A 25,171-nucleotide genomic window follows, 5' to 3' on the forward strand; every position below is an offset into this window, starting at 1 on the left:
AACAAGGATAATAAATAGTTAACATAGCAATAAGTTAAAACTACATGAAGCTAAATTCAGCAAAAAAGTACAAGAAAGTTAACTGGTGACAGTTTATCTTTTTTTTTTTCCTTTTTTTATAATCGTCTTTGTGGTTTTTTTCTCTTTTTTTTTTTCCTTTCCTTTTGCTATATTTCATCTTCTGTTTGAGTTTTCTTTCCTTCTTTCTTTCTTTTTTTTTTCATTTTTTATTTTTTGGTCTTTTTTTACATTTTTTTTCTTTTTGTTCCTTGCAGCAGAAACTCCACAGACGATTAAGAACAACACAGAGGGGTGGGGAGAGAGAGTTGGACGCTCAGATGGGGCCGTGGCCAGACACCAAACGCAGAGGACACCGGAAGAAAGCAACTAGAACCTAGAGTGTAGAGTGGGGGGTGGGGCTTCACGATTCTTGGTTGTGACTGGGCCCACTGAGGGGTGGGGCCCACTGAGGGGTCCAGCCTGTGGCTTCTGTTGGAACTTGCATAAAAGAATGAAAAGTCAGGGTGTGTGGGGGGTATGGCTGCAAAATCCATTCAGAAACCAGGGCCGGGGCTCACGAAGACTGCATCCATGGTTCCCCCACAATCCGGAAAAGACAAAAAAAAAAAAAAAACCCAAAAACCCAACAATCAAAAGAGGGCAACAGTGGAAGGGATGGGGGACACCTTGGGCCCATCCACCCCTGGGTCTGGTGGAGTGTGCTGGGTGCTTGCTTATGGGTAGAGAGCACTCTGGCCCTACTTAAGGGGAGACTGCAGACTTCCCCCTAGACCCAGGGAGGCTGAGCCCCAGGGACAGGGGAGTCCTTTGGCCTCAGTGTTATGGGGAGAGCCCCCTCCAGCCCACGGTGATGCCAAAGTAGAACGAGGTATTGTGTGTTTGGATGCATGGACGCCATGTGTTTACGTCTGTGTGTTGGTCAGCAGGGATGCCCCTGGTGGGCTAAGGAGTCTGTGCCGAGAACCCGGGGCTGGGGCTTGTTGGGGGCCCAGGAGAGGTGACTGGACCAGCCTGGCTGGAGAAAGTAACCGGGTCAGGGTCTTAAGTAGGATCGCCTTGTCTGGGCCTGTAGGATGCTATGCACATGGGCATGTGTCCCTGGGTCTTGTATGTTTCTAGGTGACCTATTTGGTTTTGGTTTTGCATTGTGAGACACGGTCTTATGTAGCCCAGGCTGACCTTAAACTCACTATGTAGCCAAGGCTAGTCTTGATCGGATCTGATTCTACCTTTTGAGCACTAGAATGAATGAGGTCTGCGAGCCACGCCAGGTTTATGCAGTGCTGGGGATAAACCCAGGCTTCAGGAAAGCTATCCACGCGCTCTGCCAACTGAGCTACATCCCCAGCTCTCACTGGGAACTGGCGTCCATATTCTTACATCCAAATGGATCTGTCACAGTGGATTTCACACATCACATGGTTCTGTGGACAAGCCGGCGCCAATGTTCGGCCAGAGCGTCTCTGCCTTCTGGTGTGGATTTGGTCACCCTTCCTGAATGTATCCTGAAATGTTTCTGTATCTATGTGTTGTGTATCTGTGTCCAAAAGGTCCTTCCAGTCTTGTGGCCATGTTTGCTTATGTGCGTGTGTGTTTGTGTGTGTCTGTGGGCTCGTGCGCGCTGCCGGCCCTGTGGACTCTCAGCCCTCAGCCTGCTCCCTGCACCCCTGCCCCAGTAGTTGGTAAACATAACTTGCCAAAATAGTTTCTTTCTTCTTTTTTTTTTTTTTTGTCTTTTTTTTTTTTTTTTTTTTTGTGATTTTTTTTTCCAAGTTCAAGAATCCCCAGTAAAAATTCTCCACAAGGTCTTTTTCCCTTTTTACAAAAATAGAGTTTTTCTTCCCCTCCCACCCCACCCCACCCTTTTTTTTTCTGCTTCCTGCTCTGCCCCAACCCTGCTCCCTGTTTTCTGCCCAGGGACTGGGGCGGGGGATGGGGATGCCCACACCCCTCTTTCATGTTTTTTGCTGTTTTGGGGATTATTAAACCTGTTCCCTCCCCTTTCTCTCGGTATAGGACAGGCCTGGGCTAGGGAGGCCTGGGTAGGGCACCATTGTGTCCCCTAAGCCGTCCCATGCAGGGTGGTGAGGGTGAGATGGGATGGGGGGGTCTCCTCTCTGCTTTCTTCTTTTTGTTTTTAGCCGAAAAAAGAAACAAAAGCCATCACCATGAACCAAACCAAGACGAGAGAGTGAACAAGCCCCAGCCTGGGGTGGGGAAAGCAAGGAAAACAGGGTGGGGGACACCCCCCTCCCCCGCCAATTCCCTGTGGACCCTCCCCATCCGGATGCTCACCCTGTGGTGTTTTGCAGGTGTGTGGGTCTGCCTGCTCTTGCGATTGTGCACATTCTCTCTCTATCCCTCTCTCTCTCTCTCTCTCTCTCTCTCTCTCTCTCTCTCTCTCTCTCTCTCTCTCTGCTGCCCGGGGAGGGAGGGCGGTAAATGCTCAGGCTTTGTGCTGCTTGCTGGTCTTGAAGGACACCTGCAGCACGCGCTCGCCCAGGCGGTAGCCATTGAGGCTGGCGATGGCCATGGCTGCCTCATCGTAGTTGGTCATGGTGACAAAGCCGAAGCCCTTGCACTTGTTGGTGGTGAAGTCTCGGATGACCTTGACATTGGTGACCGCCCCAAAGGGTCCGAAAAGCTGCCACAGCACACTCTCGTCCGCTTCTGGGGACAGGTTGTACACGAAGATGCACCAGCCAGCGCCTGCAGCGCCTCCAGACAAGCCCACGCCTGCCAGGCCACTCATGCCATCGATGGCGATTGGGGAGAACCTGGCGATGAGCGACAGGGGACTACTTTGGGGGTCACGCGGGCTCTGCCCTGATCCCCAGCATGCCTCCGACTCCCCCACGGGGAGAACCCCATACCCGTGTGCTGTATGTAAGACCCTTGTAGACACTTGTAGCATCTTAACCTGGTTGTGACCCCATTACCTGTCTTTGACCCCACTGAGACACCAGCCCCTGACCTACAAACATTCTTGACCTCCAAAGCTCTCCAGATATTACCCATGATCCTAAGTGCCATCTTTATCCTGACCTCATGACCTTTGATCCTTCCCTAGGAACACCTTTTCGCTCAGTTTTTTTGTATAGCCCAGTTGACTACATAGAATATATACATGGGTTGTTGCTTGCCATGTAGCCACTGATGGCTTCTTGGTTTTGTTTTTTCTTCCTGCCTGCTGATCTGGAACTTGTGCTTCTGCCAATACCTCTCAAAAGCTGGCTGGCATTGCACACCTGGCCCAAACCACTGCACACCTGGCCTAAGCCACTGCACACCTGGCTTTAGACACTGCACACCTGGCCCTATACACTGCACACCTGGCCTAAGCCACTGCACACCTGGCTTTAGACACTGCACACCTGGCCCTATACACTGCACACCTGGCCTAAGCCACTGCACACCTGGCCTAAGCCACTGCACACCTGGCTTTAGACACTGCACACCTGTCCTAAGCCACTGCACACCTGGCCAAAACCACTGCACACATGGCCCTAGACACTGCAACCTGACCCTAGACACTACACACCTGGCCTAAGCCACTGCACACCTGGCTTTAGACACTGCACACCTGGCCCTAGACACTGCACACCTGGCCCTAGACACTGCACACCTGGCCCTAGACACTGCACACCTGGCTTTAGACACTGCACACCTGGCTTTAGACACTGCACACCTGGCCCTAGACACTGCACACCTGCCTTTAGACACTGCACACCTGGCTTTAGACACTGTACACCTGGCTTTAGACACTGCATACCTGGCCCTAGACACTGCACACCTGGCCTAAGACACTGCACAACTGGCTCATGCAGTGTTGAGATTAAACCTAAAGCTTTGTGCATACCAGGCAAGCATTGTTTAAAACCAATGGTGTGTGTGTTTGTGTGTGTGTGTGTGTGTGTGTGTGTGTGTGTGGAGAGAGAGAGAGAGAGAGAGAGAGAGGAAGACAGAGAGGGAGAGAGACAAGAGAGAAACTGAATTTGTACCCCATGCTGCCTCAAACTGGATTGTAGTTTTTTGTAGTTTTTGCCACAGCCTCCATGGTGTGGTCCTGGGGAAGGAACCTAGCACATGCTAGCCCTGCCTGACAACTCTCACTCCATTTTGCCTTACCCTGCGTGAGTGGAAGCTGGCCTACAGGAGCTGAGCAGGGTGTCCTCTGGGAGCCCAGCCAGTTCAGCACCTTCTCATCTGTCTGCCTTTCTGGACTTTTCTACCCAAATCACAAACAGTATCCCCTCCTAACTCAAAGTCTTTCTTTCTCCAGTTTCAATTACCTGTGGTTGCCTATGGTTTGAAAATATTAAATGAAAATGTCCAGAAACAAAGCTCACAAATTGGTTTTGTTTGCTTGTTTAAGCTTTTAAAATTTTTTTGATTTATTTGTTTATTTTGGTTATTCCAGACTCAGAGATCCTTCCTCTTACTGAGATTAGGTGGGTGGGATCGCTGGTTGGTATTTATTTTGTTTTTGTGAGTGCTTGCCTGCATGTACCTAAGTGAAGCAGAAGCTGGAAGACAGTGACAGAACCCTTGGAACTGGGCTACAGATGGCTGTGAGTCACCATGTGGCACCCCCCAACACACACACATACACACACACACACACACACACACACACACACACCTCGGATCTGCCTGTCTGCCCCAGCACTGGCATTATAGATTTGCACTACCAATCCTGGGTTTTACACGGGTGCTGGAGCTCTGGACCCAGGTCTTCATGCCTGTGTTACCATCTCTCCAGCTCTAAACTGCCCCATCCCTGCCTCTACTTCACAGAAAGCCAAACATGGTGATGGATGTCTCACGTGTGTCATTCCAGCGCTTGGCAGGCAGAGACAGGAGGATGAGGAGTTCAATCTCATCTCCAGCTATACCTCAAGTTTGAAGTCACCTGGGATATATGAGAACCCATATTAAAATAAACCTCAAAACAGAAGAAGGGGAGAAGGAGAAGGAAGTGGAAGCAGCAATAGCAAAAAGGCCTTGTGTGGCAGCACATGCCTTTGATCTAACATTCAGGAGGCAGGGACAAGGATTTCTGTGAGTTCAAGTCCAGCCAGAGCTACATAGTAAGACTGTCTAGAAGAAGGGAAGGAGGGGGAGGGGAAGAAGAGTAAAGAGAATAAATAATTCAGGAGAACCAAAGCAAAGAGTGTACACTGTTTTGAGTGGCTTGACGGAATGTCACGTTGTTTGCAGTGTATTCAAGCAATATACGCTGCCTTCCCATCAGCACTTAGTCATTTGACTGTCAGACTGTCTAAAATCATGGTTTCTATGGGAAGGAACCCTTATTTTAATTAGTTAATAGCTAATACTGGTGACTTAGAGATTCCTAGAAGAAACTGGTAAAAATGTTTCCTTTAAGGAAGAAGATGAATATTCTCCATGTATAGAAAACAGATCATGTGCCGAGGTTACTAACATCTAAGGAAAGGGCAAACCTATCTGTGAGTCATGAGGAAGAAGCTGGTCTGGTGGTACAGCTTGTCATTAGGAGGCTGAGGCAGGAGAATCATAAGCTCAAAATAAAAAGCAAAAAGTAAACCGAACATACCTGCAACCTCACGTTCAAGGGAGCAGTGAGTTCAAGGACATGCTCAGCCAGGGCTGCTGACCTGTCAGCACTACACAAGGGCCTGTGTCAGGAGACAGAGGGCTGGGCGTGTGCTCTTAATGCGTATTCAAAAGGCCTTGGGTATCCTCTCCAGTACAAAATGGTGATGACGGTAATGATGATAACTAGTAATCATGATCATATAGGCCAATGGCACACGCCTTTGATCCTAGTTCTCCCGGAGCAGGTGGGTCCCTGTGAGTTCCAAGCCAGCCCGGGTCTACAGAGTGAGTTCCAGAGCACCAGGCCTCACAGTGACACCCTGTCTCATAAACAATCGTATAGACAAACAAGTAGAATGTAAGTAAATCAGACATATAGGTTTCCATGGAAGCTCTGGGTTGGTGTCCACAAGTCCTGATGGGTAAGGATGACAACTAACTGTCCACGTCACCACCGTGTTCCTGGCACTGTTTTCTTGGCTGTCTCACCTTTCAGGTAACACTTGGTTGGTTGTTTGTTGATCGAATTAATTTTTTTAAAAAAGCTACTTCCCACTGACTCCACCCTCAGAACTAAGTCACCCTGCTCTGAGTCTTCTACTAGACATTCCTGCTGCTAGGTAACCTTCAGGTCCCTCTTGGGTCACAGTCATCTCTTATGCTGGCCCTGCACTGCCCTAAGTACCAGTCACACATCTCATTCCTGTGGGGTTGGGACCAGGAACATCAGTGACAGGATTAATATGTGGCCATCTTTTATTACATGCCAAGCCCTGTGTTCTGTCTCAGTTCATGTTCACGAGGGATCATGTCCACCTGGACCATGCTATATCCCTTGGCCTCAAGCCCAGCTTTTGATATTCAACATATTCCCAACAGCTTATGACACAATCAACATGAAACCTTCTACAGAGCAGGGCTGTTGATGAAGCTCGGAAGAGCTCAAGGTTCATAGCAACTGTGGGGAGGCAGGGGAGCCTTCCACGGAATTTGAGAGCGCCAACAATGGTAGCTGATGTGTGGGGCTCAGGGAATGGCTACTGAGCCCCTGATTAGAATCCCCCAGTGAGGGGCTGGGGTATGGCTCAGTGCAGGCATCATATGCAGAACTCCTAAGGTCACATTCTTAGCACCCAAAACAATTAGTTGTCTGTGGCTCTCAGAGGGTTAATGTGGGAGCTAGGGGTCACAAATGCCTACTTTTGTTGAGATGGTAAAAGATTTGTGTGAGGAGCTGGAGAGATGGCTCAGCCCATCAAGAACACTGGCTTCCAAAGGGCATAGGTTCAATTCCCAGCACCCCCATGGCAGCTCACACCTGTCTGTAACTCCAGTTCCAGGGCTTCTGACATCCACACATAGACATACATACAGGCAAAAACATCATTGCACGTGAAATAAAAATAAACAAGTTTTAAAAAACTCGAAAGATACTATTAAAAAAAGAGAAACAAGGAAAGCAACAGACAGCCCTCCATGACCTCATCTGGCTGCTTTCTCTCTAGACATTAGCTCTGTTCATGGTCTCAGGGCTGTCATCTAGTCACAGGCAGAATGGCTACCCAGTGGTCCCAGAGAAAAGGTACATGCAGGGGTTAGAGGAGGGTCATCAAGGGAAGGGGGTTATGAGGGATGGAGACAGTACGGCAGGGCACTGTTACCTCTTGACTCCGTAGGCCATGTTGAGCAAATTGTCCAGCCTGTGGAGGCAGAAGTAGCTGTCAGAGTGGCCTGTGACCCACCCCCTATGATGTGACAGCCAGTCCTCCCCACCCCCACAGCCTTCAGCCTGGCCCTGCCCCCGCCGCCTGCTCCCAGCCCGGCTGGACACTGCCTGGCACGGAACCTCACTCATTTGGGACTGTTTCTTATTATCCTTGCTGCCGCCAGTCTGAATGTCCTTGTCCTGCTCTTCAGGCTACGCCCCTGGGTCCTGCCCGGAGGAAGATGGGCAGCTTGGACCATCCCAGGTCCACCGGGAGCTCCCACACGAGAGTGTCTGAGAGTTATCAGTCTGGATCCTGAGTTCAAGACTTCTTTTGGGCTTGGACAGTCTATCTGGGGTGAAGAATTCGCAGTAAAAAGACCCAGCACAATCTGTTCTACCCGGTTACCGTGCAGACAATGTCATCATGGCCAGAACGCAATGAGAGGAAACGTCTGGTCGCGGCATTATCCACGAGGAAGCTGAGGCCATGTGTAGTGGTGGTGGATGGGCAGAGAGAGAAAAGAGAAAAGGAGAGACAAAGAAAGAAAGAGAAACACAGGCAGAGAGAGACAGAGACATGGAGAGAAACAGGCTCAGTGAGACCAAAAGAGAAGCAGAACAGGAGAGACAGACACACAGATGCTTAAAAAGACAGATGCACACAGAGAAAGACAGAGGAGAAAGGACAGACAGACAGAGAAAGAGAAGAACAGGAGAGACTGGGTGTCCAGGTTGTTTCCTTAGGTTTTTTTTGCTTACTGTTTTGTTATTTGTCAGTTGGACACAAACTAGGGTCATCTAAGAGGAGGAACCTCAATCAAGAAGCTGCCTCCATCAGACTGGCCTACGGGCAAGTCTGAGGGCATTTTCTTGGTTGATGTGGGCTGTGCCAGCTCTGTACAGCTGGACCTGGGCTGAGCAAGGCACACACAGCAGGTCAGTAAACGGTGCTCCATGGTCTCTGGAGTTCCCACCTCCAGGTTCCTGCCCTGACTGCCTCTCGTGGTGGATTGTTTGCTGTAAGATGGAATAAACTCCTTTATCCTCACAGTGCTTTTAGTCATGTTGCTTTGTCACAGCAATAGAAACCAAAACTAAGATATGGGGGTTGGGGTGGAGTGGGGGAAACAGACAGAGACAGAGCGAGACAGAAAGCCTCAGTTGGACCTCAAGTTGTTGCCAACTGTAGTGGCCAGCACACACTTAGCTTCTGTCCTATGTACTAGGCCACGTTCCTAATGGTGGAGTGTCCCTGGGTCCCCACTCTCTGCAGAAAACAGGTTCACCCAGGGAGAGCGGCTGCAGGCTTGGGGCACCTGACCTAGGGTCTGGGGACTCTGGCTCACCGGAAGCGCTGTGTCTGATGATGCAGGGGACCAGCGTAGCGCCTGGCAGAGGACTGGTACAGGTGGGTGAGCAGGGCCTGCCCTGTCTTCTGACTTGGGTTGTTTGCAAACTTGACTGTGATAGGCTCAGCGGCACCCAGTGGTTTCTGCCCATTCAGTCCCTTGATGGCCTCCTCTGCTTCGATCCTCTTGTCAAAGCGGATGAACCCCACACCCCGAGAGACACCTGCGAGGGGTATGAGTGCATCAGTCTGGGGCACTCTATGCCTTCCCACATGACTCTCCCCTCCCCGGGACACCCCTGCCCAGTGCACCCTCCCTTCCTGCATTCTGACCTGTGGCCTGGTCCAGCAGGATTCTGGAAGTGATGATTCGGCCATACTGGGAGAAGAGCTGCTCCATCTCCTTCTGACTCATGGTCTTGGGGAGGCCACTGACGTACAGGTTGGCGTCCCGGATGGAGGCAGAACTGGGACGTGCATAGGACACCTGGGTGGGGGACCAGGGGACAGTGAGGGTCATAGAAACCGACAGGCTTCAGAACTGCACCCCCTGCCATCCTCAGCACCACAAAACAGGGTAATATGCACCTAGCACCACAGTGCCAGGCAGGCGGAGGCAGGAGGATCAGAAATTAAAAATCATCTTCTACTATATATTAAGTTCAAGTGTGGGCTGAGCCACATGTTATCCTGTCTCAAAGAGCAAAGCAGAAAGCTCGGGGAGATGGCTCTACAGGAAACTCTGACAGCCTGGGATTGTTCCCCAGAACCAATGGTGGAAGGAGAAAGCAAAGGCCGCCAAAGGTCATCCTGACCTTGACACTGCTTACCCCCCAATAATAATAATTAACTTTATTTTGAGAAAGAGTTTTTGTGTAGTCCCGGTTGTCTTGAAACTCACTCTGTAGACCAGGCTGGCCTCACTTGAACTCAAAGATCCTCTTGCCTCTGCCTCCCAAATACTGGGATTAGTACTAATAATTTTTTTATCTTAAAAAAAAAAAAAAAAGGCTGGAGAGATGGCTCAGTGGTTAAGAGCACTGACTGTTCTTCCAGAGGTCCTGAGTTCAAATCCTGGCAACCACATGGTGGCTCCCAAACTATAATAAGATCAGATGCCCTCTTCTGGTGTGTCTGAAGACAGCTACAGTGTACTTATATATAAAATAAATAAATCTTTAAAAAAAAAAAAAAAAACACCCCCACCATTAAAAAAAAAAAAAAGCCAAATGTCACTGTGCACACTGGGTAATCCCTGGTTTCACTGGCATCCAGTCTTAACTTATGGGTCAAGACAACTCATGAGAGCTTGTCTCAAGAAAAGGAAAAGTTTGGGAGAGCCAGGAGGGTGTCTGGAACTGAGGAGGCAGAGGCAGAGGCAGGCAGACTTCTGTGAGTTCGAGGCCAGCTTTGTCTATCCAGTGAGTTCCTGGACAGCCAGGGTGGTGTAGCTGAGACCTTGCCTCAGCACAACCAAAGCAAGTCTGGTATGGCAGATCACAGGAAGAGGACTTTCTGCAAAAGTGGATGACCCGTGCCTTCTCAGAGAGCCCAGAAAAGAAAGTTGTTTGCAACGGTTACAAATATAATGTTGTGCCTGTGGCATGGGGGTGGGTGGGATTTGGAGCTGACGGACCTGTGTGAGCGTAAGGACAGCTAGGGCTACATAAAGACCTTGTCCAAAATTTTAAGCTGTTTGTCTTGCTATGTTGACCAGGCTGACCTCAAACTCACAGATCCTTTTGTTTCTGCTTGCTGAGTGTTGAGATTAAAAGTGTGTATCACCACTGCTCATCTCAAAAATGTTAACTTTTATAAAAAGTCCTATTTTATTTTTATGTGTTTGAGTGTTTTCCCTTCTGGCATGCTTGCTCATTGTGTGCTGCAGTACCCACAGGAGCCAGAAGAGGGCACTGGCTTACCTGGAACTAGTTATAGAGTGTTGTGACCTGCTCTGTGGATGCTGGGAATTGAACCTTGGTTTCCTGCCAGAGCAGCCAGTGCTCTTTACTGTTAAGCCAATCTCCAGCCCCCACCCTCAGAGAGCAGCTTTGGAACGGTGGTTCTCCAGTTCCACCATGTCTGCCCCAGGAGTTGAACTCAGATTTCAAGCTTGGAAGCAGGCACCTCTCCCCAGCCCAAGTGCTTACTACCTCTGAGCTCCCTGACCCCAGGACCTTGCTTTCACCTGTCCCCACACCCATGCTTCTTTTCCTTAACCCCAGATGGACCAGGCACTTGCTGTTTTTGATGCTTGAAAGTCTCAAAGTGCTGGCCTTGGTGTCTCCTGTCTGAAATACTAATACTCCGAAGGGTTAGACAGAATGCCTGCCTGGTCCGCAGAGTGAGTCGGAAGCCCTGTCTCTACCCTACCCCATAGAAACTCTTTCTGCCGTCTACAATCTGAAACGCCCTCCCTATGACCCCCCTTCTCAGCTTTGGTTTTGTTCTACATTATTTCTAGTTTGTGTGTATGTGTACACTATCCAAAGTCCATGTGTAGAGGTCACAGGACAGCTTGGGGTGTCGCCTCTGCCCCTGCATCATGTGGGTCTGTGTGATAAAATTCAAGTCATCGGGTTGGACAGCAAGTGTGTGTCAACCTGCTGGCCCCTCTCACTGGCCCCCAGTGACATTATCTCAAGGTGATCTCTCTGGCTTTGAGTTCCATGTTTCGATGCGGCCATTCAGTCTGCAGCATTGCTAAGGCAGCATCTCACCAATCCTCAGCTCGGCAGCTGCTCACAAGTCAGCCAGCTCAGACGGTCGGTCGCAGTAGGAGACACAATCCCAGTATTGTGAAGTGGGGAAAAGAAAAGTCTGTTTACGGAGTATTGTGGAACCCCAGCTCATTGTGTCCTGGAGACTTGGTGCAGGGGTCCCGCCCACAAGTGTCAGTGGGGTGACCAGTCTGTGGGGTGGAGGGTCATAAGAGCCCCTCCCCCTCCTTTCTGCTGAAGTCTGCTTTCTCTGCTTCTATTCAAACCTCTGAACCTGGGGTAGACAGGGACCATTGTTATGGGCTGGCATTTGTTTGGGGAGAGGCTTTGTGGGGCTGCACTGCTTCCTTACAAATAACTAATTAGGGGCTGTTGAGATGGTGCAGAAGCCTGGTGACCCAAGTTTGATCCTTCAGACTCACTGGGTAGAGGGAGAGAGCTGACTCCAAAAGCTCTGGCTTTCCCCACACAAACATCATGCATAAATGTTATGAAATAAAAAAGACAACCAAAAACCCAGTTAGGACTGGGGCTGTCACTCAGCTGGCAAGAGAGACGCTCTCTCTTGCCAGCTGAGTGTGGGGACGCTCACCTGCCATACCAGCACTCTGGAGATGGAGGCAGGCACACGTCCATGTGAGTTCAGACCTGTCTGGTCTATACAGCATGCTCGGGGCCGCCAGGGGACAGCCCGCCTCCAAAAATTTTATTTTTCTTTTCACAATAAATAAATAAATAAATAAATAAATAAATAAATAAATAAATAAATAAATAAAATTTGCAGCCTAGTGTTTGAGGTTCTCTAACTCCACCATGGGACTGTGCAGGTTTTGATTGTTTGTTTGTTGCTGTTGTTGAGACAGTGGTCTGGAGCACACTGTGTAGACCAGACTGACATCCAACTCAGGAACCCACCTGCTCCATCTCCAGAGTGCTGGGATTAGAGGTGTGTGCCACCACACCCGGATTAGAATGGTGAGTTTTGGTCTCACTATGGAGCCCTGAACAGCCAGGAAGGACCTGCAGCCGTGAGTGATGACCCAATCAGGGATGGCATCTGAGGTCTCAGGTCCTGTAAGGCACAGGGTGGATCTATCACCTCACGTCTGTATAGATAGATTGACAATCCTACAGCACGTGTGTGAGAGAGGACAGCCACAAGTGTCAGTCCCCTCACTTGGTCTCATTTGCTGCTGTGGACACAGGCACACCTGGCCTGTAAGCTTCCAGACAGTCTGTTTCCACTTCCTGTCTCCCTGCAAGAGACTGCAGATGCCTACAACCCTGTCCACCTTTGCTTGAGTTCTGGGAATCTGAACTTAGGTCCTCAGGCGTTTGCAGCAAGCACCTCACAAAGTTCCTCCAAGACAGAACCATTCCATCCTGAAGGATTCTCCTCATACAGGAGAATAATTAACTCAAAATAGCTTCAGGAAGTCCCTGAAACTGACCAGATTCACTAGGGCCTCTTCTCACTGGAGTAGGCAGGAAACACTGAGAGTCCTCTGAGACCAGAACAGAGCTGCAGAGAAGACTCTAAGTCCGAGCTACAAAAATGACTGTGAGGCCAGACTGGCTACCTGGAAGGAGAAACCAGCTGAACTGCCTGGAACAGGTTTAAACCAGAGGCACCTGGAAAGGCCGCTCTCAGGTGCTCCAGGCTCCCAACTTTTGTGAGCTGTCACTATGCTGAAGTAGACTTTGGTGATGCAGCCACCACACTCTGGGCTGTTGCGGGGTCCCTATATGGCATTAGTAGATATGTAGGTTGCGTGGCCCCAGGAAAAGCTTTGTCACATTAACGTATTTGTCTCCTGATTAGGGACTCGCCAGAACCAGAGATGAGCTGAGGAGGAGCGAGGACATGGCGTGCAGCTGAGGCTCAGAAGGACAAGGAAGGAAGAAAGTCCTTGAGAGCCGTCTTTTCCCACGCGGTGCGCTGTGCTGTGACAGCTATTGAGTGCTTCTTGCCATGGTGGTAGACAAGTCACCAAGGGGCGCCATCAAAATCAGGGCTGTCTGTGAGAATCTCAGCACGGCAGTTGTGTATGTGGTGTGAGGTGGTAAGGTGCTTGGTAAGGTGGGGCCACCACACGAAGACGGAGATACCCGGAAATAGCTGGAAGTGTAGAGACTTTGAGGTCTTGAGATTAGTTCAGCAGAGGTTGCCTGGCCCACTGTGGGGTAATCAGAAATGGATCTGAGGGCAAGGCGGTGGCCAGGTAGGAACAACTGTAGCAAGAAAGGCAAGATGCGGCCTCCTCCGTGTTAGACTCCGGTTTAGGAGGTGAATCAGATGAAGGAGAGGACGAGAGAGAGGTGGTCAGAGTGGTAGAGGATACCCCTGAAGGCTGACCTTTAGAATGGAAAATAGGGAGATCTGTGGCCCTACAAACAGATGGGGCCTTTCCAGAGTGACCAGGAAATACTCCGAAGTTTGCGGAGAACTTTTAAACATGGCGAAGGAGCCTGTGTCGGTGTGGCATGTGTGGCTGTGGGACTTGGGAGCAGATGGGATCATGGCTGCTGTGGAGGCAGAAAACTGGGAAGTGGAACCTCCCATCCCTCCTCCAGGCCAGGGCAGCATGACCTGTGACAGTGTGCGTGCAATGTGACCGACCGGACCAGCTCACCGGTGCCTCTAAGAGGAGGCAGATATCCCCTCCTGAGGTCTCCATAAAAGTCCAGGAATGGAGGGACGAGAGGGGAGAAAGGCGCTCTTGTGGATAATAGAAATAAGGAAAGCTGTGCTGAACCCCAGCTCACTGAGCCAGATAGACCCGTGTTCATGGAGGGGTTAAAAAAAAGTGGATCGGGCGGGGACCTGGAGGCTGCGGTGGAGTTTCAGTGGCTGCCTGGGCCCTGTGGTGGGCAAGATGTTTATAAAGTAGGAAAGGTTTTGACAGGTCTCGATGACTTAGGCCTGCATAAGAAGGAAAAGAACAGCCTGGAGGGTACAGTGAAAGGGGAAAGCGGAGGGACAGGTCTGTCCCAGTTACTCCAAGACAAAGGTGCCAGGGTTTGTGTCGAGCTGAAGCTCCTAAGGAGACCTGACAGAAGCCACGCTGGGTTCTGAGAGCCTGCAAGCCTTTCCCAGAAGACCTGTGCTACAATGGTACTGGGGGAAACAATCCAGCCTGTCGCAGGGCTGGTGATTATCCCCCAGACCAGGGAGGGTACATTCTTCTCCAGCAAGGGTTATGTTAGAGGTGGAGGTGGTTTGCCCAGCCACAAACTCCAGAACAGCAGGCTGTGGTGAGTAGAGAGGCTACAGCCATAGTGTCAGCCCAGGGCCTGTCTGACCCACGGAGCCAGCAGGCCGGGTGCATGGGGTGAAAGCAGGGTCACTTTTGTCCCCGAGTAGGTCAAGCAGAGAAGAGCTCTGGGATATGGAACCGTAACATCTCAGAGAGAAGGACTGAGGGTTACAGGAGCTGGTTAAGTTGGTGCCTCCCGTCTTGCTTTGTAGCCAACCTTGCTCTGTGGAGCAAGCGCAGTACCAGAGCTCGCTGACATTTCACTTTAGTATCTCTTAGTTGTGAACCTCTGGTATCACCCGAGGCTTGCTGAGGATAGGTAACAACAGACGTTCAGAGAGCTTCCTCAAGGGCCTCTTTGTAACCCACCATTTGTTGTGGGACGGTGGCTCGGGATGTCACCTTGTCCTCCTGACCAGTCTCTGAGAAAAGCTTTAACTAAACGGGTGACCTAAAGCTAATCTCTGAAAGTTTTGCAGATCTAGAAAACCATCACAGTCAGGTGCTGGTGAACACCTTTAATTCCAGCACTCAAGAGGCAGAAGCAAAGAGGGTCTCTGAGTTCGAGGCCAGCCTGGTCTTATAGAGTGAATTTCAAGACAGCCAGGGCTACACAAAACAAACAGCAGCAACAACAACAAAACAAAAAAACAAACAAACAAAAAAAGAACAAAAAAGAAGAAAAATCAGCCACAGCCAGGTGCATTGTCTCTCCACTTAGCTACAACCCCACTGGAGCTGGGTCATTGAAAGGAAAAAAAATCAAGACACTATGAGGATGAAAAAGAACCCCACCAGAGGTGTTAGTTTATTGAATGAAAACCCCAGCTCCAGGGGTGAGCTACCTTCCTGTGAGCTGTTGGCCAGGGAAGCCCCCTGTGGCCCCACAAACCATAAAAGCTGCTGCTGCTGGCTGTGTGCCTGCGCCTGAAGGTCACACACACCCTCTTGCTCAGGACAACGCATGTGTGTGCTTCGACTGTAGAACACAGGAGAATAAAGCTGGGACTGAACATGACCCCCACCGATGCCTGGCTCTTGTAGTACTGGAAGGAGCCACATGCAGGCTGGTAGTAAAGACTGGCCACCAACATTCCCGCACAGCTATGGACCCTTGTGCCTGAGTGTGCAACAGTGGCTTTGCCGTCCTAGGTGAGAGCAATAGTTTTCCAATTGGACTTAAGGCTCCAAAAGAGAGTTCCTACAGGATACTAGAAGCCAGGACAAAAACCTGTGGCTGAGGTCAGAGGTCCCAAGGGGGGAAGCAACTTGTATGCTTTTTCTAGACCAGTGGTTCTCGCCCTGTGTGGTCATGACCTCTTTGGAGGTCAAATATCAGATATCCTGCACATCAGACATTTACACTATGACTCAGTGGCAAAATTATAGTTATGACGTAGCAAGAAATAATGATGTGGTTGGGGGTCACTACACATGAGAAAATGTATTAAAAGGTCATAGTGTTAGGAAGGCTGAGAACCACAGTTCTTGTCAAATGTCTGTTTAGGCCCCTGGATCACCTTCATCAGCCTCAACTCATAATGGCTGGTGACCTCCTGAAAAAAAGTGGGACCTACTTTTCAGCCACAGGTGGACATCTATAGTTGCCTGCTCCAAGGCGCAGGGATCATTGCAGAAAGGGAGGCAGGAAGAATGCAAGAGCAGGAGAAAGGGATGTGTTACTGCCAAACAGTGAAACATTGCATCTAGGATGCTCCTTAAGCAGGAAGGTAAACTCAAAATTTTAGTTTCAGGAAGTCCCTGAAACCAACCAAAATCACTAGGCCTCTTCCTGCCAGAGTAAGCAGTAAAAGCTGAGAGTCCCTCTCGGACCAGCAGAACAGAGCTGCAGAGAAGACTCTCAGATAAGCCAAGCAGTGTGTACCAGGTCCCCAGCTGTGTGAGCTGTCACCCACGCTGGGGTGTGCCTTGGTGATGCAGCTGTCTGTGAGTCACTTTTGCTTCTGTAAATGGCCCTCCTATAAGGAACCCCAATAGAACTCATGGCTCACTATGCTGGATTTGGTGGTACTGTATTTTAGTCTGTCATGGGATCTCTGTTGTGGGTGAGTAGATGTACATGCTTCTTCTCCCCAGGGAATGCTTCATCCTACAACAACATCTCAGCCATCACTTGGCCTTTTTTGTTCTTCTGTGGTGTCTGAGGGGAAGCATAGGCTACAGTCTTCATTTACTCCACACTAGGATGGACCTGGGGCATCTGAATAGCTAGAAACATTTCGGTACAAATCCGCCAGGGCACAATTTAGATCTGATCAACGTGGTTACTGGACACAAACCCAGCCACTGCACAGCTTTGGTGAGAAAACTAGCTGGAGGGTGTCATAAAGTCACTGCCATGCTTGTAATAGTGGTTCTCCAGAGCTACAGGAAGAAAGCAATCGGAGCTGACCCTGTACCAACACTACGGCACATAGGGCCCACAAACTCAGACACAGGCAACCACACCGAGCCACACAAATATCTTATTCCAACAGACACATCCTCTGGTGGATCCTGGAAGCCACAACAGGAATTGTAGTGTCACATTAACATGAGGGTCTGCACACTCATAATCACTTTGCCTGTTGCTACTGCTGTTTGTCTTGAGACAGGGTCTCATGTAGCCCAGGCTGGCTTTGAACTTGCTATGAGACCAAAGGTGATCTCAAACTTCTGATGCTCTGGTTGCCACTTCTAGAATGCTGGGATCACAGGCTGTGCCATTGTTTGTGGTGCTGGAGAGCCAACCCGAGCTTTGTGCATGCCGGGGCAGTGTTACTTGCAGAAACTCAGCCCTGGTCCTCAAATCCTGTGCATAAGGTTGTGTGCCTGTGTTGGCCAGGGTTCAATCTTAAGAGACATTAGGGGCTGCCCACCGTTGAGACAGTCCCAGGGATCCACCTGCTTCACCTTCCATACTACGTTAGCAGCAAAGTACATCAAGTCTTTTCTTTTCTCTTTTGACAGGGTCATACAGCTCAGGTTACCCCGGAACTTGCTATGTAGACCAGGGTAGCCCCACCTCACAGAGATCTGCCTGCCTCTGCATCCTAAATCCTGGGATTAAGGTGCCACTACGCCAGCCTGGCTTTACACATCTGGTTCGTTGGTTAGGGTTCTGGGAATTAAACTCAGATCTTCAAAGCAATCCAAACAAGGGAGCTGTCTCCCAGGCCCTACCCCAATCATTGATTCGTTTATTCTGTGTGGTAGGTGGAACGCAGAGCCTCTGCAGGCTGGGTAAGCGCTCTACCATCCAGCCACACTCCCAGCCATCCTTCAGACTGGAGTTATCCAGGCCGGTCTGCACAAGTCACTTGCACACACTGTGTCCCACAACCATAGAGTCACGATCCACTCTTATGCACACCCGAAGATTCACTTTCAGGCACTAGGGTCCACCCTCACATCCCTGGGGCTTCTAGATCAAGCTGACCCAAAGAAAGTCTGGCTCATCCAGTGGCGCTATCTTCCTCTCCTCACATTGGGGAGAGGAAAAGATCCCTATGCTTCTGTTCCCATGATAAATTGGGGGCCAGATGGGCACCCTCCGCCTGGCCTCCCCAGGGGTCCTGGAGCAGATTTGAAGGGAGGAGCCCAAACACCCCCAGGCCAAGTTAGAGAGGGGGGTTTCCATGGTGATTTCTCTCAAGGGAACTTGGGCTCACATGGTCCCAGCTGCAGCTGCTGAGTAGACAGGCCACGGGGGAGGGGCACTGCACAAGGGTGGGGGAGGGGCTGTTCTAGCCTGCCCCTCCCCAGTACCTAATTAGATTCCAGATGGCAGATGAGCCCCACCCCCTTTTCCAGGACAAAGACCGGGCAGGGGTCTGTTCATGAGGTTCTGGTCACTCTGTTCTACCTCCAGGACCTGACCGCTTCCCTGCCTTCCAAAGAAAGGGTGATATACTGTTGATGTTTCTCCAGCCATAGGGAATGACTCAGCAGGTAAAGGCACTGGTGCCAAGGTGACCATTGGGTTTTGATTCCCAGGACCCACATGGTGAAAGGAGAAAACCAGTTCCCACAAGTTTGATCTAATCTCCACTCATACATTGGCACATGTGTGAGCATGCACACACATACACAGAATAATAAAATATACAATAACTGCTCACACCGATGAGTGAGGAGATAAAGCCAGGCAATAACAGGAAGATAAGGGAACGGAAGCTTCCGGAGCAGAAGGGGCTGATGGCAGGGGACAGGGACATGGGGGGGACAGTGTCGCAGAGGGTGGGGACACTCACCTTGATGGTCTTTGTCTGCAGTTTGAGGCCGTTGAGAGTGCTGATGGCTTTGTCTGCGTCACTGGGGTCAGAATAATTCACAAACCCGTAGCCCAGGCTCTGCCCTGTGGGAGGATCAGAAGAGTGACTTCCCTCGTCTGCCCATTGTCCCTGACAAACCCTGCCACTGGACAGTGTCCCACCCCTATTATCCTCCCCACAGTAATGTGTTCCCCAGAGAGACACTGGCTCCAGTCTTCTTGAAGTACCTCACCAAGGTCACATTTGTTTTTCTGAGGCCCCTTCCTCCCTGCTTCCCACCTGGGGCCACACACAGAAAGAGCCATACCTGTGATCTTATCCCGAACCAATTTGCAGGATTCAATGTCCCCAATGCTGCCGAAGAGACTCTTGAACTCGTCCTGTGTCATGTTCTGGGGTAGGTAGTTGACGATGAGGTTGGTCTTGCTGTCATCAGTGGCTCCGTTTGTCCCAAGGAGTGGCCCGTTGGGCAGGGCCGGGCCGGCCGGCCCCCCCCCAACCTGAGACTCCATGGCCCCCAGTATCTGCTGGAGAAAACAGGTCGTACCCGCTCACCGCCCAGTCCCCATCACTGGGCTAGCAGGAAAGACGGGTTTGGAAATGGGTTAGACATGTCTAATATGGACTTAGTCAATGGATGAAGTAACGGTTTTCACTGGGTTTTGTTTGCTAGTCTCTCTGATTGGAGGTCTGGCTATGTAGCTCAGGCTGGGCTTGAACTCACAGAGATCTACCTGCCTCTGCTTCCTGAGTTCTAGGATTATAGGCACGCCACCATGGCTGGCTATATTCGTCTTCTTTTATTTTAATTTTTTATGGGGCTGGAGAGACAGCTCAGCAGTCAAAGTGTTTTTATACAAACCTAAAGACCTAAGATCTGTCTCCATAACCCAGCAAGGGGGAAAGAGAGAGCTGACTACTACATAAAGTGTCCTATGACCCCCCACAACAAGACCATGACACATGTACACAAAACTAAAGGTAATACATTTTTAATTAATCAAAAAATAAAGGCTTTATAAAGCTAAGTATCTTACATGCTTATAATCCCAGGACTCAGGAGGCCTGGACTAAATAGTGAGACCTTGTCCCTTTTTTTTTTTTTTTTTGGACAGGGTTTTACTAGTCTTGCTACATAGCCACGGTCAACTTTGAGCTCCTCATTTCCCTGCCCCACCATCCCTCCAGGTGCTGAGATTGTAGGAACATGCCACTACATCTCCGACCCTGTCTCAAAACCTAACCAAAATATGGTCTATGGTCAGGTCGTATGACTTAGTGCTAGGGCAGTTGCCTAAGATGGATGAGGGCCAGAGTCTGATCCCTAGCCCACAAACATTGTAAGTGACTGCCTAACCCGGCTGGAGTGTGTTTTCTAGGCCTTGGGCCTAGTGTGGCTGGCTTGGGAGGTCATAGAACCTTTAAGAAATGGGACCTAGTGGAAATTAGGTCACTGGCAGGGAGGGTGGAGAATGAAGCTGAGCAGTTAAGCTTGAGTTACTGTGAAGGACCAGACGCTGACAGGCATCTCCCAGCCACCTAACTCTAGCTTCAGGGATCTAATGTCCTCTTCTGGTGTGCAGAGGTACTACACGCATATGTGCATATACATACATACACGTAAATTTTAAAACAATCTTAGAAAGAGGAGGAGGGAGAGGGGATGTGGAGTGAGAGAGAGAAGAAGGAGGAGGAGGAGAGAGAGAGAGAGAGAGAGAGAGAGGAGAAGGAGGAGGAAGAAGAGGGAAGGAGGGAGGAAGGAAGAGAGAGGGAGGGAGGGAGGGAGGAAAAAAGAGGGAGGGAGGAAGAAAGAGGGAGGGAGGAAGAAAGAGGGAGGGAGGGAGGGAGGGAGGGAGGGAGACTAGGTTCTTTCAGAGGAGAGAGTGCTGGGTGAAACCCAGGCCTAGCTGGAACAGAGTGTCTCTCTAAGCTGCAAGCTCCTTTAGGTTTTGTGCAGAAAGACCATCACATGTGCCTGGCCCTTTTGAACTCCGCGGTTTCTTCTCTTTGCTTTTCTATCCTTCAGAGTAGAGGGCGGGTCAGCATATGCTCCCAGGGATGAGGACAAAAACCCCTCCAGTTTCTCCTTTTTGCTTCTCTGCCTCACTGTGACCTAACCAGAAGGCCTTCCAGAGGATGGCCAGCAGGCTCACCTGCTTTTGGACTTTCAGAATCTGTTTTGCTGCCTGACACAGCAGCACATGTCTATAATCCATGCCCTGGGGAGGCTGAGGCAAGGCCATCGAAGCAGCTCTGACCAGCCTGGGCCGCACAGTCAGCCCTGACCAAAGCAAACATCCTAATCTTTTCTTTAAAATCTCAAGTCTTCAAATCTGTTTGTTTGTTTGTTGTATGGCACGCAGTGTGTATGTGCTGTGCCACACATCTGGGGGGCAGAAGACAACTTGGAGAGTCTGCTCTCTCTCCCCACCACATGGAAGCCAGGGATCCAACCCAGGTCCTCAGGTTTGGCAGCAAGCACCTTTGCCTACTGAACCACCTTACCCTTTTCCTTCCTTCCTTCCTTCCTTCCTTCCTTCCTTCCTTCCTTCCTTCCTTCCTTTTCTCTTATTTTATGTGCATTTGTGTTTTGCTGCACATATATCTGTGTGAGGATGTCAGATCCCTTGGAACTGGAGATTTTGGCAGCTGTGAGCTGCCATGTGGATGCTGGGAATTGAACCTGGGTCCTCTGAAAAAGCAACTAGTGCCCACTCTTAACTGCTGTTAACTGTTGAATCATCTCTCCGGTCCCCCTCTTTTTTTCTCTTCTCTTCTTTTTTCCAAGACAGTTTCTCTGAGTTGCCTTGGCTATCCCGGAACTCACAGAGATCCTCCTGCCTCTGCCTCTGGGATTAAAGGTGTGCACCACCACAAGCTGGCCTCTGTCTTTTCTTAATAAGTATTTAGATTCAAGTATTTTGTTACAGCAAGAGAAAGCAGGCAATTGCTTCATATAAACAAGCAAGTTCCTAAAATCAGCCTGGGAATTTTCAGAATAATAAAGGAACACTTCTCTTTACAAAAAGAAAAGTGGTCACAGCCTGTTTGGTAGGGCACACTTTTAATGCCAGCACTTGGGAGGTTAGCCTGGTCTATATATCAACTTCCGGGTTAGCCAGAGCTACACAGTGAGACTGTGTTTTAAAGAGAGTGAAAGAAGAAAAAAGAAACCAAAAATCAAACAAAAACTAGACATGTAACGGTTTCAATAGTGTTAAAGCCGCAGCCACGCCCTTCTCCAATGTGACTTCTTTTTCCTTTCTCACTAGAGGTAATTCCCACGTCAGGTGTGTCAGTGCTCTTCCTTCCTGCATCATTTTCCCAGTAACTGCTCCCACACTTTCTCTATGATTTTGTTTTGAATTTCTTTTCTCCTTTTGTTTTTGTAAAACATAAAACATCTGCAAAGAATAAGTTTTACTTCTTAATTTCTAGACTATATCTGCCACTTTTTTGTGTGGAAACTAGGAACTCATTGCAAGGTTTCTTATTCCTGGTGTTAAAGAAATGGTTAAAACAAAAAGCTATTCCAGGTGTGATGGTGCACACCTTTTGTTTAATTTGTTTTTTCCAGACAGGGTTTCTCTGTGTCACCTGGCTGTCCAGAAACTCACTCTGTAGACCAGGCTGGCCTCAGATCACCACTTGGCTTGTGGCATACACCTTTAATCCCAGCAATAGGAAGGCAGAGGTGGTGAATCTCTGTGAGTTCGATGCCATTCTAAATGCCAGGGGTGCATAATGAGATTCTGGCTCCAAAAGGAAGAGAAGAGAAAGCTGGGAGTGTGTGTGTGATTCTAATTCTTAAGAGACTAAGGCAGGAGGACCCATGAATTCAAGGCCAATTGGAGCTACAGTCAGACTGTATATCAAAAAGCCCCAAATAAGGATGTGGAGGGACGGATGGCTCAGTGTTTGAGAGTAGCAGTTGCTGTGCAGAGGTGCAGGTGTAAATTCCACCATCCACTCCCAGCCTTTGGCAACTGCAGCCCTATGGGATCTGACACCCTCTTTTGGCTTCTATGGGCTCCCACACCTTTGGGTGCACATAAACTCACACAAGCATACACATAAGTACAAAATACATAAATATTTTTCAAAGTCCCAAAACAAACAAAGAGACAAATAAATGCTTCAAATATGTCACAGGTCCGTAATTAGCTTAGCTACAGATATTCTTCCCTAGGGATGGCAAGATGGCTCAGCAGCCTGAGTTCGATCCCCACCAGACCCACATGGCAGAAAGGCAGAACCCATTCTTGCAATTGTCTTTTTACCTCCACACATGCACTGTAGCACTCACACAATCACACATACAACAAATAAATACTAAACAATTTTAAGCTGGAATCAAGAGATTTTTTTTTTTTCTATATGAGCTTAACCCAGTTAAGGTTTGGTATGGAAGTTAGAGGTGGGTGTGGTGGTGCACACACAGCCCCAAATCACTTTAGAGGCACAGGCCAGAGGTTCAGCATAATCCCCCTCCAAAAGAGAGTTCAAGGCCAACCTGAGGTACATGAGATCCCACCTAAAAAGAGAGAGAATGAAGTGGACCAGCAGGACTCATTGGGTGAAGGCACTTGCCTCAAAGACCTGACAACCTGAGTTTGATCCCAGTTCCAGTTTCCACACTGAGATCAAGTTCTGAAGTTGTCCTACGGCCATCTCCCATTTCCAGTCTCTACCTTACACACACACACACACACACACACACACACACACAAATAATAATAACAATAATAATAGTAATAGTAGTAGTAGTAAATTTTAAACAAAGGAAAGAAAAACCCAGAATATTTTCTTCTGGGGCTGGAGCTTTAACTCAGGAATACAGTGCTTATTCAATGTGAGCAAGTCTCTGTTTGATCCCCAGCAATTTAAAAATAAAGAAGGGCTGGAGAGGTGGCTCAGTGGTTAAGAACACCAACTGCTCTTCCAGAGGTCCTGAGTTCAATTCCCAGTCATCACATGGTGGCTCACAACCATCTGTAATGACATCTTGATGCCCTCTTCTGGTGTCTGAGGATGCTACAGTGTACTCATATAACTAAAATAAATAAATCTTTTTTTTTTTAAAGGAATTTTTTTTCTAGATTTCCCCCTCAGCGGGGCTTGAGCCTGAGTTCTCATCCCTGCTGGATAAGGGCATCACAGTCTTATTTCTCCAGCCATTTTATCTTCTTTTTGAGTCATTGTCTCATAGTCCAAAGTAGCCCATGGTGACCTTGAACTCCTGAACCCAAGTGCTGGGAGTTTGGGCAGACACCACTACTGAAACTAGACAAGCACTCTATCAACTGAGCTGTGTCCCAGCTTTCCCCCAGTGTTTTGATATGGACCCTGTCCTCAAAATTGTGAACTCCGAAACTCCCAAGTATCTGGGATCAAAACTATGCTTTACAGTACCTGTTTGGCCTAGTTTTTGGAGAATCATATTGGATTTTATTGAATCATTTTCTGTATCCATTGAAGAAACTTTTTGAGGGGGGAAGGTGGCTTTTTGAGACAGGGCTTTGCTAGAAGGCATGGAGTTAACACATTTATTTTTATTCTGTTTAGATTTATTTTTATTCCTTTTCATTATGCGTTTGTGTGTGGGTGTGTGAGTGCAGACACCAGCTGAGGTCAGAGATCTCCTGGAGCTGTTGTTAGAAGCAGGTGTGAGACACGGTGCTGGGAACTTGGGCTCCCTGCAAGAGCAGTGCTTTTAACTTCTAAACCATCAGCCAGACACCTCACTTCTTTCTGTGCTGGTCTGTCTCTTTTCCAGATAGGTTCTCTCTGTGTATCCTTGATCAGGGATCAGTTTGTAACTTTGTGTAGACCAGGCTGACCTCCAACTCACAGAGACCCATCTGCCTCTGTTCCCAAGGGATTAAAGGTGTGTGACAAAGTGGGCTTGGTATGTCTTTAACCCCAGTACTCGTGAGGCAGAGGCAGCAGAAACCCTGAGTTCGAGGTCAGCCTGGTCTACAGAACAAGTTCCAGGACAGCCAGGGCTACATAAAGGAATCCTATCTTGAAAAACCCAAACCAACCAAACAAAAGTATGAGTCACCACACTTAGATTTTTCCCCGTTTTTGAAGCAGGATTTCAAGTTCTGTAGACTGACTCCAGCTCAGTATTCAGCGGAGGATGACCTTGAACTCATGAAGCTGTGGGCCCTGTCCTGAGTGCTGAAATAATGACTCCACTGGCCTTCACCTTGTGCTCTCTTCCTGGTTCAGTCCCCTTAGTGCTGTGAATCTAAGCCTGG

General features: G+C 49.2%; 1 protein-coding gene across 1 annotated transcript; it reads right to left on the minus strand.

Moving 5' to 3' along the window:
* Positions 1-2,467: 2,467 nt before the first annotated feature.
* Positions 2,468-19,420, minus strand: ELAVL3 (ELAV like RNA binding protein 3; the record flags this gene model as incomplete). Its single annotated transcript, XM_080930666.1, has 6 exons — positions 2,468-2,819; positions 7,263-7,301; positions 8,656-8,881; positions 8,991-9,144; positions 18,888-18,991; positions 19,216-19,420. 6 exons carry the CDS (start codon positions 19,418-19,420, stop codon positions 2,468-2,470), a joined length of 1,080 nt encoding a protein of 359 aa, XP_080786792.1.
* Between the last annotated feature and the right edge of the window lie 5,751 nt (positions 19,421-25,171).

Source organism: Micromys minutus (genome assembly GCF_963924665.1).
Source record: "Micromys minutus genome assembly, chromosome: 16".
Lineage (NCBI taxonomy): Eukaryota > Metazoa > Chordata > Mammalia > Rodentia > Muridae > Micromys > Micromys minutus.